The 16,546-nt window shown below is 40.3% G+C and overlaps 1 protein-coding gene across 1 annotated transcript in view; it reads right to left on the bottom strand.

Annotated features, from left to right (window-relative positions):
- Positions 1–13,194, bottom strand: part of UBE2Q2 (ubiquitin conjugating enzyme E2 Q2) — a 69,553-nt gene extending 56,359 nt beyond the window's left edge. The window contains exons 1-2 of the mRNA XM_081230157.1: positions 12,719–13,194; positions 1,612–1,713 (exon numbers count right to left, since the gene is read on the bottom strand). Coding sequence (XP_081086283.1) covers positions 1,612–1,713; positions 12,719–12,907 — 291 coding nt within the window. The 5' untranslated portion in view covers positions 12,908–13,194. The remainder of the gene's footprint in view (positions 1–1,611; positions 1,714–12,718) is intronic.
- Positions 13,195–16,546: the final 3,352 nt, after the last annotated feature.

Raw genomic sequence — 16,546 nt, forward strand, 5'->3', positions numbered from 1 at the left:
GCCCCTTCCCTGCTGGAGATGTGAACATGTGTCTGTCTAGCTTTTAATTTTTTCCTCTTTCATGGCTCTCTTATTACTCTTATAATACTCTATAAACCAATGTTCTTCTGTTCTTAATTTTAAGAATAGCTGTGCTTAAACCACCTCTAACTTATGGTGACAAAAATCTGAGGTAAGTCTCTAAATTCCCCAAATGGTTAGTTCTCCCCTTTACTATTAATAGAATAATCTATCCTTTCCTTATTGAGTATTTTGGTTCAATTTAACGCATTCTAAATTCTCAATTGCATGACTCTGTTTCTAAACTTCTAACTGCCTTTACTTGCCCAGCTCAGTGCCAGTACTCAATATTTTATTTTATTCAATATCTGGTCAGACAAGTCTCTCCTCATTTTTTTTCAACTCCATTATTGTTTTTGATTACTTACTCTTCAAAAACTTTAGAGTCACTTGTCAAGTCCCAAAAATAAATCTGTTGGGATTTTTACTGGAATTGCATTCAATTTATAAACTAACATGAAGCTATACAGATAACTGACATATTTATTATAAGGAGTCTGCCCATCTAGGAACACAGGAGTCAAGTCTTTCATTTTACTCAGCAAATTTTTGTAGTTTTCTTGATACAAAACCTGCACACCTAACCTTATTCCTAGGTATTTAATTTTTTTAATTTAATTAGAGTTGTCAATAAAATACTTGTCCACCATATTTTCTGATTATAGCTGATATTTGGGAAAACTTGATTTTTATATAATAGAACTTTTAACCAGTCATCTTAAAAATTGCTTTTTCAGCTGACTCCTTTGGATTTTTTTTTTAAGGCAAACAATCATGTCAGCTGCAAATAATAATTGGTATTTTTCTGTAAGGACTTTGTGACATCATGGAAAAATGTAATGATAATGTTAACTTTAAAAAAGCATTTAAATTATACAAAATATAACCTCAACTATTTAAACATATGTATAAGAGTATGTGTATTTTACTAGCAAGGGGAAAAAATACCGATAAAAAATAGCCATCATGTCAACAATGGTTTATCAGGTAGAGAAAATAAAATTTCTATTTTCCTTTTTTTGTTGTTTTTAATTTTATTAGTTCTCTCACAATGGTCACTTATAGTTTTATAATCAAAGAAACCAGGTTTCTAAAATGGAAAGTTAGATTGTTTTATATATTAGAAAATAACTTTTTATTTATATACCTTTGACTTTTACCTCAGAGTTATAGACTCTTGACAGAAACAGCAATTGGTGTCATTCTGTCATTATTTCCCCCTCACATCTACCTTGGTCCTTTTCCCTTTTTCTACTTCCTACCTTGGCTAGTGGTACCAACCAAAAAGGCCTGCTTAGTTTAATGATTAGGATTCATGGAAAAGAGACCACCTAATTCCTGATCTAAATTAAGACTATACCTATGGGGAATAAAAATGAAAAACCAGGTATTAAACAGTAGAATATGAAGGACAAAAAAAAGAAATCTTAAAGGAGCTAAAAACCAGGTTATCAAATAATCATTAAACAGGCTTCTATATCATATTACCTCTTAACACTTAAATTCTATATGTTCATGAGAAACAAAAAGTAGTGTGGCTTATTTTCTCACCGAATTGTTGTTCTTAGTGTCTTCTAGACGTTCCAGAACTGATGTCAGATTTGGGTCATCAGAGTCCACAAACCATATTGGTGAAGAAGATGGATAAGATTCCTGTTACAGAGACACCTACGTTAAACACATTTACAGACAAGCTAACCTGGATATGCAATTAAACCTCACCACTAAATGGCAAGATGACCACAAATTTAAGTAAAACATATCATGGAAAGAAAAGTAACACATTAAAATCCATGTGTGGAGAAACAAAATTTTTAATGGATTTTTTAAAACAAAAATTAAGTTTTACAGTTTAATCTTTCCTGTTCCATGTTACATAATTTATTAGTCTTAAAAAAAAAAAGGACTTTACCCAGTAAGCAGTATGATTTAAAACAAACAGAAGAGAATACACTGCAAAAGTTATATTTCATCAAAAGTATGCAAGTACCAAGGAAGCCAGGCTTCCTTTCTTTACAAAGAAAGGTCTATCATGGCCTGGATTCACCAGTTTTAATGTTTAAGGGCTTTAAAATCTGGAATCACAATAAATCCCTCAAAAAGCAAAAACAAATTAAAAGCAAAAACTAAAAAACCCCAACCTTGAAGTAGTCTACAGAGTTAAACCATACTTTTTGCCTTTTAATATAATAAAACTACATTTCTAAGATTTATCTAGATGAGATCTAACTCTGAATTTTTTTAAATAAAGCAAAGGAATACATATCTAGGCACAAGTTTTTAAATCCTTACAAATGTTTAAAATGATTTTTTAAATCATTCTACTCACTATACTACTTGCCTTCTGAGTAGTGTAATTACAGAAGCTACTTTGAGATTTCTCTCCAATAGAAAATTGGCCCCTAAAAATCAATCCCATTTAATTTTGCCTTTTTCCTAATAATTTTCCATCCCTTCTTAGATTGCAAGAAAGACTGTAGCTTCTAAAGGACAAATTTCTTAAATGAGGTTAAGATTACTTCTTAAATACAGCAAGGTGTTAGAAAGGCAGAACAAACAGCAACATAGCTGTCTTAGGGCTACATTCAGTGCTCACTAGCCACGGGAGTTGGGCTCTGAGACAGGCATTCTCCTAGTACAGCTACTGTCTGTGTGCTCCAGCTCATCGAGGTCAATGATGTTCTTGAACACTGTAATAGGCTGCCTCTAAAATGGCCCCAATAATCTTAACCTCCTGGTAGTCACACCCTTGTACAATGTAATTCCCTCCCCTAGGCCTGAAGACTCACTTCTAACAAACAGAATACAATAAAAGTAATGGATGTCACCTCTAAAATTATGTTACAAAAAGAGAAGTTCTGTCTTGCTCACCCTCCCCTGCTCTTTCAATTGCTCCCCCGATGGAAGCAGCTCCTTAAGGAGAGGCCCAAATCCACTTGGCAAGGGATTGAGAGAGGCCTCTGACCAACAGCCAGCTAGAATCTGAGGTCCTCAGACCAACAGCCTGAGGAGATGAATCCTACCAACAACTGCATGAATGAGCTGGAGGCAGCGCCTCTCCCTGTCCAGCCTTGAGTTGACTGCAGCATCAGCCAACACCATGACTGCCTCGTCAGAGACCCTGAGCCAGGGAACCCAAGTAAGTCATGCACAGGTTCTTGACCCGTAGAAACCGTGAGGTAATTTTGTTTTAGGCTGCTAAACTTGCTGCAGAGCAATATGTAGCTAATTCAAACACCATAAAATTCCAATATTTTATTCCATCACACAAACTATTACCAAGAAATGCTATTACTACATATATATTTTTAAAAGCACAATTACATGTGTTGATTTTAAAAGTTAATGAACTAAGCATGACATGTTTCCACCTATTAACAGACATTTACTCTGTTCATTTGTACTGTTTTCTATTATATATTAGGGAAAAGCCATTATTATTAGTATTAGCTACAGTTAGGTTCTAGTCATAAACAACAATTTTGCAGAAACAGTTTAAAGAAGCACTGCTTTGAGAACTATAATCTCAATTATAATACAGTTGGAGCCACAGAAACTGATTATTTTTAAAGCATTTTACAAAATGTTGTTTAAAGAAAGAAAAACTGTATTGAAGTAGGACATCATTATATCCATTCAATAATGGTTTATTTTTGTATTCTCATTCCTCAAACTCTTACTGTGTCCCAAACCTCTTTAAGGCTAAAAGGTAAACAGACTGTCTTCCAAATTAATCCTATTCTTAAAGAGAATTACTTATTACATTTTCTTTAAATTCTTCAGCCTAGTTTGGAAACACACCATCTAAAGCATTTTTATTGTTTTAGATTTATATTTTCTTTAGCCTTAAAAGAAAAAAAAAGTACTAAATTCTCAGCTTCATTATGTAGGTTAAACTTCTGCATAAGCAAAAGAAAATATATGAATTGTTGCTCTGAACTAAAACCCCTCAAAACCATATTATGAGAATTGCAAAAAAAAAAAAAAAAAAGAGAGAAAAAGAAAAGAAATACTGAGATCAGTTACTACCTATGCCATATTGTTCTAATCCTGTACAAAAGAAGACAGGATATATACTAGGTCTAAGCAACTATGTTAACAGTTCTCAAGTGGGGCCCTTGGACTCCTAGGTCCAAACTATTTCTACAAGAATACTAAGATGTTAATCGACTTTTTTACATTGACATCTGTACCAATGGTGCAGACATAATGGTGGGTAAAACTAACTGCTGGTACCTTAGCACAGATAAAGGCAGTGACACCAAACTATACTTGAAGACATGGTATTCACCACCAGTCATTCAAGGTGTTTAAAAGGAAAAAAAGGTATTTCACTTATGAATGTCTGTGATGAGGCAGTTATTTTACTAAATCTCAATCCTTATGTCTTTTTAATATTGCAAGTGATGAAATGTGAAGCACACATGAGCACTCCAACAGAACACATGAGAAAAAGCACTTGTATGACAGTTGTGAGCTGAACTAACCACTTTCACAGGACACAATTTTCACTTGAAAGAATGACTGACAAACAATGGTTATTCCAACTTGGATTTTTGATAGATGTTTTCTCCAAAAAGAATGAAGAGAGCCTGTCATTTCAAGGAAAACACAGGACAGTATTTATGGCCAATGATAAAATTCAAGCTTTCAAGCAAAAATTAGAATTTTGCAAAACCTGTATCCACCACTGTGAGCCTGACAGCTTCCTAAAAGTATTCTGATGAGGTTGATGGTGATATTAATGAATATAATGTTTTCATGTCACTTAACGGAATGTATCAACATTTAGAAGATTTCAGTGAACCAATATTTTCCAAAGACCAATGCATGATGTCATAATATCATGGGTAAAAGATCCATTCAAAGTTCAAGAAAAAAACAAGTTTGGGTAGAGTATCCAAAAAGAATATCTACAACTATCTAAAATAGCTGTTACAATATTCCTTTTTCCAATCAAGTATCTGTGTGAGGCTGGATTTTCTTCCTATTACTTCAATCAGAACAACATATCACCACAGATTGAATGCAGAAGCAAATGACAGACCAGACATCAAAGAGATTCACCTCAAAAAATATAAAATTGTGGGGGTTCCCTGGTGGCGCAGTGGTTGAGTCCGTCTGCCGATGCAGGGGACACGGGTTTGTGCCCCGGTCCAGGAAGATCCCACATGCCACGGAGCGGCTGGGCCCGTGAGCCATGGCCGCTGAGCCTGCGCATCGGGAGCCTGTGCTCCACAACGGGAGAGGCCACAACAGTGAGAGGCCCACGTACCGCAAAAAAAAAAAAAAAAAATGTAAAATTGTGCCACTATTCTCATTAAAACGTTTTGGTTTAGAACATAAGGTCATTTTCCACAAAAACATTTATATTAACATGTAATGAGTTTATCTTAATGAATATTTTAAATATTTGTTTTAATTTCTAATAATAAATATTGATAGATAACCTACATAAACAAAAGCTCCTTGGGACCTCAATATATTTTTAATAGTGTAAAAGAGTCTTGACTCCAAAAACCTTGATAACTGCTGCCTGCCCCCTATCCCCCAACCTTTTTCCTCCTCACTCCCAGAATTTCTTCCTTGGAAGAAACATCCTTTTATCATTCTATATTAATGTGGTTCTACTGAGGTTAGTTTTCCTATCTCCTTCCCATCTTCCTACCTCCCTCCCTTGACCCAAAACCTGATCACAGGTCTCTACCAGCCTATCCTACTCCCAGTGGTTAGCTGTCAGATGAGCTAAACCAGGCAAATCAGGGTCTTCTCTGGGACTAGAGCCGTCTTTCTTGGAGATCCAGCATCACAAGGACAATGTTGGCCAACAGGGGTAGCCAGCATATATCTTGCCAAAATAGAGAGGGTTAAAAGAAACCAAACTGTTTTCTAGAGGGTCATAGATATTTATACTATACTTTGTGCCATGACTGTGAGAATGCCCATTTCACTTCACACCTGCTAACATTTTTACCAGTCTGATAAATAAAAGCTGCTACCTGGAAGAAAAAAAAAAAAAGTTCCCATACAATATAATTTGTTACATCATCTCCAAAAACCAATTCATCAACAAGAACAGAAAGCTATCACTTCTAGGAAAATTTCAAAGGATATTACCTATATGCACAAGGATTTAGCTCTAGCTATTAATGTTCAAAGCATTACTTAAAATAGAAGAAAACAGAAACCACCGATAGTAGGAGACACGAATGACTCAATGCTATAGTCATATAACAGAACAGCACATGATAATTGAAGACATTGTAGGAGTAAGTTTATGACAAAGGTCTACAATATTACTGAGTGAAAAATCAGGTAACAAAATAACCTGATTTTTTTTAAAAGGAAGAGGGAATCTACATAAACGTAAGAGAAAAAAGATGACCAGATGACAAGATATGTACCATAATTTTGACAGTGGTGTCTTCTGAGTGGTAGAATTACAGGTGTTTTTTTTTTCTTTTCTAGTTTTGCTTATCTGGTTTTTAGACTTCTTAAATGTCTTATTTTCCACATTATAAAATATCCACTACCACCACCTCTGGAAACTGAATCTTCAGCCCAAATTTCACATCACGGTCAAGGCTTGTTCAGTGTAATATTTAGAAGACAATCTACATACTTTGAAAGGCCTCTAAAATTATCACCAATATTTAAAACTAAGCATTAATGCTTTCAACCTCTCACATACCTCAAGCTTTTCAATTTTTACAAGGTTAACAACTAAGCTTTGTATCTATCTTGAAAAGATAGTTTCCTTACTATTTCTCTTTAAAATGACCCATGATATACAATTTTTAAACAACAGATGGTGCTCTAAAATCCCAGTGTAAGTTCAAGCAGCTTTCCTTACATTAAATGTTTGAGTGCTTCTAACACCTCTCTTTCTCGCCAGATATGAAAATTTTAGACAATTATCTAAGCATCTAATTACTCAGGGACCCTGTTTTTCCTCAATTCTACTACTAGTTTTATAGTGATTTTAAGGCTTGAAGGATGAAGTTGTCTGTGACCACCACCACATAAAGGTTACCATAAGTGGACAAATTTCAAAGAAGTTCACCACCACGGCCACTGCCACCATAAAATGTTGTGCTGTCCTAATCTAAGGCAACATAACGATCAAGGTTAATCAAAGCAACCTCTTTGCTTGTCATTGCCTAAGGAGTTTGTCTTGTTCAGAAATAGCTTTCTTTACCTATTTTTCCACATAAATCCACTAAGAGACCGATGTGTGGCTCTATATCAAGCACCAGCCAGCAAAACTGCCTGCCAGAATGCTCAGTTTCTGGCATTTTTCCAAATGACATGAAATCCTTGGAGATGGCTGTATCCTAACTTTTTTTGAAAATTGATACACATACTTCTTGTTGAAGGTTCAAAGGTATAACAGTTTTAATTCTTCTGGAGAACAGCTATGGGACACTCTATTTTCACACTTTGCTGTTCAATAAATGTGGGATGGAGAATGAAATAAACTGACAGAATTACCATATGGTAGCTTAATAAAATTCTAAATGACCTGACAACATAAAAAAAGCTACTCAAAAAAAAAGAAGAAAGAAAAAGAGATTGCTCCCTGATAATCATTTTACAAGTAAACAACATACAACTAAGTATCTAACATGACCAGAGCCCAGAGAAGCAGAGTAAAAACACTAACATTTGGTAAAAGAAAAATGCATATATACCTCTGTGATCTGAAAAAAATTCCTAAGTGTTTGTTTGAATAGCAAATTACAGCTAATCAAAACATCATTCTAAAGGCACTGAGGCAGAGAAAACAAAAGTGCTGAAGAGATTTCAAACCACCTAATCTGCAGAAACCACTGGTTTCCTTGGTTCTGAGTCTGCTTTGTCTTTCAGAATGATCTTTCAGAAGAGAACACAGAACACTATTACAATGGCCTTGGAAAAAGGGACCTCTGCTTCACCACTCTGGCTCTCCAGTAATGCTTTATTTGGTAGGGACTATTCAAATTCAATTCCCCACCCCTCAACTAACTGACATTTATCTAATACTATCCTTTTCCAGGCCTAAGGAAGTTTAACAACAACAACAACGAAAAAAACAAGTTACTAAAGGATACACCATTCACAAAATGGAAATCTAAGTCTCCTCTCTTCATGTATCTGTTCCTTTCAAGGAAGGGCATAAAAATGGAGATGAGGGAAGAGAGATGCCAACTAGGAATTTGACTCTATATTATAAATTGGTCAAATGAATGGAAACAATGATTCCTCTGGACTGAAAGTACCACTGAGGTGCTTAACATGACAGCTGTGATACTTCCAAAAGATTCTCCAGGAGTTCAATTTGGAAAAGTAATCTGTCCCAGGAGAGTAGACCAAAGAAAAGGTCTTGGGCTCTTTAGTCAAGTTTTGTTATTTCCTTTGTATAACCTTCTCTGGGCTACTTTTATCAATGTAAAGACTAGAAACAAGAAAAATGAAGAAATTAACAGCACTGGTTTATTTCCCATGAAAAGCTATTAAAAAAGCATTTCCAAAGGTGTTATTCAGCCGCTAATGACACCATCACTTTTATATTTGTAGAGATCATTATCACTGTTAAAGAGCTTTCCTATATATGCTCTCATGTGGGGCAAAAAGTATTATCTATTCTATAGAAAAATACAGTGAAAGTAGTAATTTGCTTAAGGTCCCAATGACTAAAGACTAAATTTTTTTCCGTCTCCTAAACTCCCAGCTCTAACGTTTTTAATTTAGTATCTTGCTATTAGGGTGGGGAGGGGGGTAACCTTTTTGGCAATGATGAATAGAAATTTAATTAAAAAAATGTTCCACCACAAATAGCCTGGCAAATAGCCACTCAGGCAGAAAGAGTAATGATTTATGCTACACAAATAATAAAGTACTATGAGGTTTTATTTGTTTACCAGCTAATTTACTTCCTGGGGGGGATTTCTCACTCTAAAACAGCGATTCCCTACCAAGAGTTCCCAAATGCCAAGAAGTCCATAAAAGGAGTAATGGAGTTGCCAAGTTATGCTAAATATTTCAAAAGGACTAAAACAAAGTCCTACACTAGCTCCCAATAAGGCTGCACAAGTTATTAAAACGAGCTGCTTTGCTTTTAGGTGTGATCATAACAACTGGAAGTTAGCACTGACTGGCAATTAGATCTATTTACTGAAAATGGAAAGACAATACTTCTAAGTTTGCATGACAAAATTTCATATCATGAGTTCACAGAAAACAAGTAAAAAAAAGACTCCTTGAAGTTGAACATAGCACTCTTTCCATTTCATAGGACAAGATTAGGACAAATTTATAAAACAGAAAAAAAATTTAGCTTCATTCCCTTGGCCTGAAGAGTAACACATCTATGCCTTGTTTTTTTGGTTTGTTTTTTGTTTTGTTTTGTTTACTTCTTAAAACGCTTTCATGTGAAGTCAAATTGCAGATTTCCTATCGAACCCTAAGTGGCCTTTTAAATATTTATGCACTACCCATGACACTTTCTTGATGTTTTCTCTGCCCTTTTGACAAACTCTTGGCAGTTAACTTACATGGTAGTTAAGATTTTTGTTCCAACAGAATATAGCTAAAATGGTGGCCATATCATCAATAGTACAAATATTTACTGAGCATTTAGTGAGTGGAAGATGAAAAATATAACTATAGAATATTCCCCCCTGCCACCATAAAAAAGACTTTAAAAAAATCCACAACTATTATAATAGAATATTAAGAAAACATAACCAAAGCAGTAAACAGTTAAGGACTATAGAAGACAGGAAAGGAAATAGATATCAGCATAAACAGCTTATGACTAGAAGAGCCCTGGGGATAGTCAGACATGTCAAGACAGACTGGGGTAAGGTAAGGGGCACATTCCACATGGGAAAAACTGCTGATGCAGAAGCCTGAAAGAAAAAGGGGGCACAGTATCTTTAGAGGACTACTCAGAAATTGACATGCAGGTGTATAAGGAAACAACTACTGAGGTACCATTCACTCAAACATTACAGAAACTGCCTAAGGATGCTTCTTGATAAGCATGGAGAAGACAAGGCCTGGCATGTAGAAGAGTTCAATAAATATCTGGGAATAAGAGGAAATAAGAGGAAAGGTTTTTTAAAAGATAGATCAAAATTATTATTTTTTAAGAGCTAAAACTTTTTAGAGAATAGCAAATCAAACACAGACCTGACATATGAAATCCAGCCCCATTTTTTCCTTGCTCCTTCCCCTCTAAGAAAATGGCATCAACAAGAGCAAACCATGTTGATTTTATCTAAACACTCAGCCATGCTTAAAGAGTCTTTATCTTTTAGAGATACACACCGAAATATTTACAGATGAAGTGATATGTCTGGAATCTGCTTCAAAATAATCCGAGGTGGCATATAGATGAAATAAGATTGGCCAAAAGTTTATCACTGTTGAGGCTGGGTACGTGGAGGTTCTCCACACTATTCAACTTTTTATATGTTTGATGTTTCTCCATAATAATGTTAACACACGTTCGTATACACTGAGCATCTACCATGATAATTATGTTCTGATAATGTGTCATAATTCACTAACATCTCAATTTGAATAGTTTGTATTAGTGGTACCATTATACTAGTCCCCACCAGAGCCTCCTTTTGCCAGGTGCCTCTAATTCACGTCTTGTTCCACTTCCTAATCCAGGTCATCACTCAGTATCTTTCTGTGCAGCTGACTCCATCAGCCTCCAATATGGTTCTCAATAGGGCACTGCTGGCATCTGAAGCGGGATAATTCTCTGTCGTGGCAGACTGCCTGAACATTACAAGACATCTGGCATCCCTGTACCCCTGCCACTAAATGCCAGCACAGCACAGCAACACCACCATCCCACCCCCACTGGGATTACCAAAACCACACACTTTTCCTAATGCCACCCACTGTAGAGAACCACTCCTAGTCCTGGATGGCAAAAACATCTTCCCATTTACCTGACTAACTCAGCAGCTCCCCCACAAGCCTACAAGTTCACTCTATCATTGAAACCAGCCCTACTTTTCCCTGGCCATACCTGAACCTGTACCAGAATAATCACCATTCAGACTAGCCAGTCTCTTTATCACCTACTTCATGCTCACTACTACTTCCTGTTTTCCATTCTTGGAAAATCTTCACCTTCACCAGCCTACATCCTGAGCTTCTCGAGTCTCATTATAACTTCTCTACTCCTAATCAATCCACGTTTTCTCAAGCTTTGCTGTCTTTTTTGGATGGAGTTTCCTCTGCCTGAAATGCCCTTTCGCTCCCTTCCAAAATTCTACTCACCTGTGAAAGCCCAACTCCACAATCAGCCTCTCCTCAAGGCCTTCTCTGAAGCGACCCCACCACCACCAAAGTCAAAGTTAATTGCTCTCTTTGGCCTTCATGATGATACCACAGAACTTGGTCACACTTCGCTGCGTAAAACTCTTCCCCCAAGAAGACTGAGTTCTGAAAGCAGGGACTGCGCTACCCAGTTGTGCAAAACCAGCGCCTAGAACAGAACACCTGAGTACAGCTCTTTACTGAACTTTTTTTTCTGAAAGATACACCTGCTCCCCAGTATTCTGAAAACTACTTTAATGTTAATTATCATAACTTCAAGTCTTTTACAGACTCTGGAGCACCAGGTACGCTGCAGGCTAGGCACTTAAGTACCTACTAACTTAACAAAAGGGAGTTTAAAGACGCCAGGCTCGGTTTTAGCCATATTTACAGAGTAACGTGAAACCTTAACTCCTGTTATAAGAGGCATATTCCGCAGTTTGGACAAATACCCTAAGTCAATTTCACAACGAACAGCCTCATCATACACTTTTATGAAGAAACTTATTTAACATTTCAATTTTTTTTACGCGTTTTCTGACGAGCTTTCAGATGAAGTTAAAGAGTGAGCTTTAAAGGGCCATCTCGGCTTTTTGACATAAAACAATCCTACTGGGCAGCAGACTTGGGCACGTATCTCCTTTCGCCAGCTCCTAATCTGAACGGCTTACCCACAGGAGGGGCTGCACAAACACACTCCCAGAACACCTGCCGCATCCAAGGTCCAATGCGCCTTCGGTAACGTGTTAGCGCGGAGCCAGGCCAGCAGTAAGGGGATAATTCAAACAGTGCCAGAGGCTGCATTCTAAACTTTTTTTCCTCAAATGCGGCAGTTTTCAATGTTAGTTCTTCCTTAAGCACAAACTTAAAATATAATTGGGGGAATACGCGGAACCAGCGAAATCTGACTGGAAAAGGACGCGCTCAAACTTGAGGGCCCTTCGCCTGCCCCTCCGGGGCTCAAACAACAGCCGACCCACCGCACCGCGGCCCCGGGGGCAGGCCCCTGGCTGTGGGCGGCCATGGCGACCCAGCGAGGGCTCGGCCGGCAGCGGTCTCCCACCTCAGGGCGCGGCGACGGGGGCCGAGAGGGACCAGGAGTCCCAAACCCAGGCCGGCGGGAAGAGCCGGAGAAACGAGCATACCGCCTCCTCCCACCCGAGCCGCGCGCAGTCCCGGCGGGGCTGGGCCGGGCCCTTCTCCGGGGAAAGGGGCGGGCCCGCCCCGCCCGGGGGTCCGAGGGGCCTCTCCGGGGCAAGCTCCCCTTTGTCCGGGGACTCTGGGCGCCCCTTTCCTCCCCGGCCCGGCCCTGCGGGGCTGCGGCCGGGCGCCTCACCGTGATATTGCAGTGGAGTGTGAGCGGCGGCGGCGGGGAGTGAGGGCTGCCCGGCGGCGCCGGTGGCGGCACCAGGAACTGGCAATGCAGCTCGTCCAGCTTCCAACTGACGATGCGGAATCTCTCGTGGTTCTTGTCGAAGATGGACGCCAGGAACTTCAGCTCGGCCTTGAGCCCTGACACGGACATCTTCCCCTCATCTCCGGCGGGAGGGGTGCGGAAGGGGAGCCGGGCCCGGAGCCGCCGTCACGGCCGCGACCGCCCCGCGGGGCCGGCCCGGGCCGCGCTCTCGCGGCTCCGCCTCTCCCCGCCGCCGCGGCCCGCGTCGGTCGGGGCTGGAAAATGGCGAGGGGCTGTGTGGCGGCCTGGGCGGCTGCTCCCTTTGTAACTCACTCCACCGGCAGGCGGCGGCTGCCCCGCGGCTTAAAAGGGCAACAGCGACACCACCCCCGCTACCGCCTTGGGAAACGGCTGCCCCCGCTACTGCCTGGGAAAGGGCTGCCCCCACCCCGCCCCCATCCCTCCCCCATCCCTCCCCGCCCCGGCGCGTGCACGCGGCTAGCGCGCGCGCCCGCCAGGCCACCCCCTCCTCGCCGTGACCCAGACCGCTTCCGTCCGGCCCACCTGCTCTGCTCTAGCCCGCGGACTCCAGGCTCGAGCCAGCTGGCGCCCCGGCCTCTGATCGCCAGGCGCCTGAGACCCCCGCGCGCCCCTGTCCCTCAGCCCTGGACCAGACACGTGCGCGGCCTACTGCGCCGGCCACGTCGGCGGGGCAGCGGACGCGCGCCGGCCCCTGGGGGCGGTGCTCCGCGAGGCTACGAGCGGGCCACCCATTCACCTGACCGAGCCCCGGGCCCTCCCTGGTGGGAAACTGCGGGCTGCGGGGAGAATTTGGGACCCGTATCGGCCCACCTAGCTTCATCTCCGCTATTCTCATTCTAGTCACCTAGCCACCACTTTAGCCTGAGTTCCTGCCAGGACCTTCTCGCCGGACTCTGCTCACTCCTTTGCTCTCAAACAATCCTTTTACCAAAAAATGATAATTTGGTCTCTGCCGGCTGCTCCCTCCCACCTCTCGCAATTTCATCCTTCCCCTTACCCACTACCTCTGTTCACTCTGGCATTCATTTTCTCTCCCTCTTTCCAGCCTTGAGCTTTTGTCATTGCCCAAGCTTAAGATAACTCTCTCCACCTCCCATGGAGGCAGGGCTGGCCTATTTTCAGTAAAGTCTTAGTTCAAATGTCATCTCAGAAAGGGCCTCCCTGACCACCTAATCTAAAATAGCCACCTAGGCATGGACATATATACACTACCAAATGTAAAATAGATAGCTAGTGGGAAGAAGCCACATAGCACAGGGAGATCAGCTTGGTGCTCTGTGACCACCTAGGGGGTTGGGGATAGGGAAGGTGGGAGGGAGAGGCAAGAGGGAGGAGATATGGGGACATATGTATATGTATAACTGATTCACTTTGTTATAAAGCAGAAACTAACACACCATTGTAAAGCAATTATACTCCAATAAAGATGTTTAAAAAATAAATGGCCACCTAGTCACCCTGTATCACATCATCCTATGTTAATTTCTTTCTCATCACCTGTCACTATCTGATATTTTTCCTGTTTATTTATTGTTTCTGCCCAACATGAATGTCTTATGCAGAGCCATAGTCCCAGAACCTGGAACAAGGCCTTTTATGTAATAGACACCCAATGTTATGAATGTATGCTCCTATCTGGAATCCATAGCACTTAACACAATCCCTGGCATATTCTAGATGCTCCCAAAATGGATGGAGGACTGCATGGCAGTGCAAAGGAATATAACATAATTGGCAGGTAATTAATAGTGTGTTTAGTGGTATGTCCTAGAGGCAGGACCAGTTTCATGGGTGTGCAACCTGTAGTTGCATAGGGGTCCTGGCTTAGAAGGGCCTTGTGCTTGGTTTAATTCTCTGCTAATAATTTTCCAACAAGGGGCTCTGTATTTTCCTTTTGCACTGGTCTTGACTGGAGGTACCTAGCCTTCTCTGGTGCCTAAATGTATCCTACTTCATGATCTACAAATGGTCCCTTGTCTACTGGTCCTTTAGATAACAAAATTCAGAACAACACTGGGAGGTAGTAAGTCCACTGAATGGGGAACATTTTAAAAGTTTTTATTTTCATTTACTTCTGAGATATCGTATCATGCTATATGGCCTTTCAAGGGGTCACAGACCCCTCTGAGAATCTAATAAAAGCTATGATCCATCCTCCCAGGAAAATACCTCTGCGTGTAAAGTGTTGTATTTATGGGGATTCCTGGCCCTGGCACTAGAGGTACCACTATGAACTGGGACTGGGAGAAGAAGGGGTTCCAGTCCTGAGCTCTGAGCCAGAAATAACTAGGATACTGTATTGGCATTATTGCTGGGTTAAGCACAAGTGTGTCTTGCTGCTTTTTTTTCCTGCAGTCCCCAGTACTCTTGGGACCCTAACAGGCATGGCAGTCACAGACCAGGACTTGAGACAAAGAGAACAAATTGTTCAGAACTTGGTATGATTTTGAGAAATAAAATTCCCTGAATAAGTTATTTAATCTATCTAAACTTTGTTATCTCTAAATTGCTATGAGAAAATAGAGCTTTATAAATTGCAAACACTTTTACTAGTTATATCTCAGAAATATATATATATATATATATATTAATTTCACAATCCCATTTTTTGAGTATCTGCTGTGTTCCAAGCCCTAAGAGAGCTAGAAATGTAAATAGATACAGTCCCCGAATTCAAGAAGCTTAAAATCTAGCATCAGAAACAAAACATTGTCTCCTGGTGCAAATAACAGAAAAGTGTGACTTAAAGCGGCTTGGACAATAAGGAAATATATTACTTCACGTAATAGGAAGTCCAGAATCAGGGCAGGCACTAGGATTGGTTGATTAAAGCTTTGATAATATCAAGAGCGCAGACTCTCTATTTCCTTTGTCAAGCTGAGAGCAAGGTGGCTGGAGCTGTTCTTGCAGGTCACATCCAGACATAACAATATCCAGAATCAGAAAGGACTGTTTCTTCCATGTCTCCTTCCAAGACATGAGGATTTTCCAAGAATATACCCAGCTGACTTCTCTTCTGTGTCGTTGGCCAGAAATGTGTCACAAGCCTACCCCTAAACCAATCACAGGTAAATGGATGGGATCATTCATTGGACTTCCAGTCATCTGGGGTGGAATGGATATTGGGGAGTCAACCATAATGTCTACTACAGACTCATAAATAAAGACAACATCAGATCACATTTGATAAGAGGTTCAAACTACTGAACTATGACATATCAGAGGAGGAAGAAATTAATTCCAGAAATTATTTTCATAAAAATATGGCCATGTTCAGAGAACATCCAAGAGCCCAGCTGATTATATAGTACAGCAAGGTGCCAAAAAGAAGATATAGTTGAGATTTTATTTGAGCCTGGATTTTGGAACCCTGAAATACCTGGGACTACTGAAGTTTCATTTGGTGAGAGTCATCACTTTTAAGAAGATTACTCTGGCATTAGTGCACAAAATAGATTACAATGGGTTTAAAACTGTCAAGTAGCACACGAAGAAGAGGCAGGAAACCCAGATTCTAGATCTGGTGTGCCATTAATTCCATGGAGCAAGTCACATCCAACTCAGACATTCTCCGGCTCCAAACAATAGAATCTTTTGGATTGGTCCAAGTCAATAGTGAGAAACACCGAAATAGAAATGGCAGTGGGCATGGAAAGACTACACTGATTCTAGGGATATTTCTGAAGTAGAACTGCTAGATCTTAGAGCTGATTCAGGGATAGAGGA

This window comes from Mesoplodon bidens (assembly GCF_964165515.1).
Source record: "Mesoplodon bidens genome assembly, chromosome: 3".
Lineage (NCBI taxonomy): Eukaryota > Metazoa > Chordata > Mammalia > Artiodactyla > Ziphiidae > Mesoplodon > Mesoplodon bidens.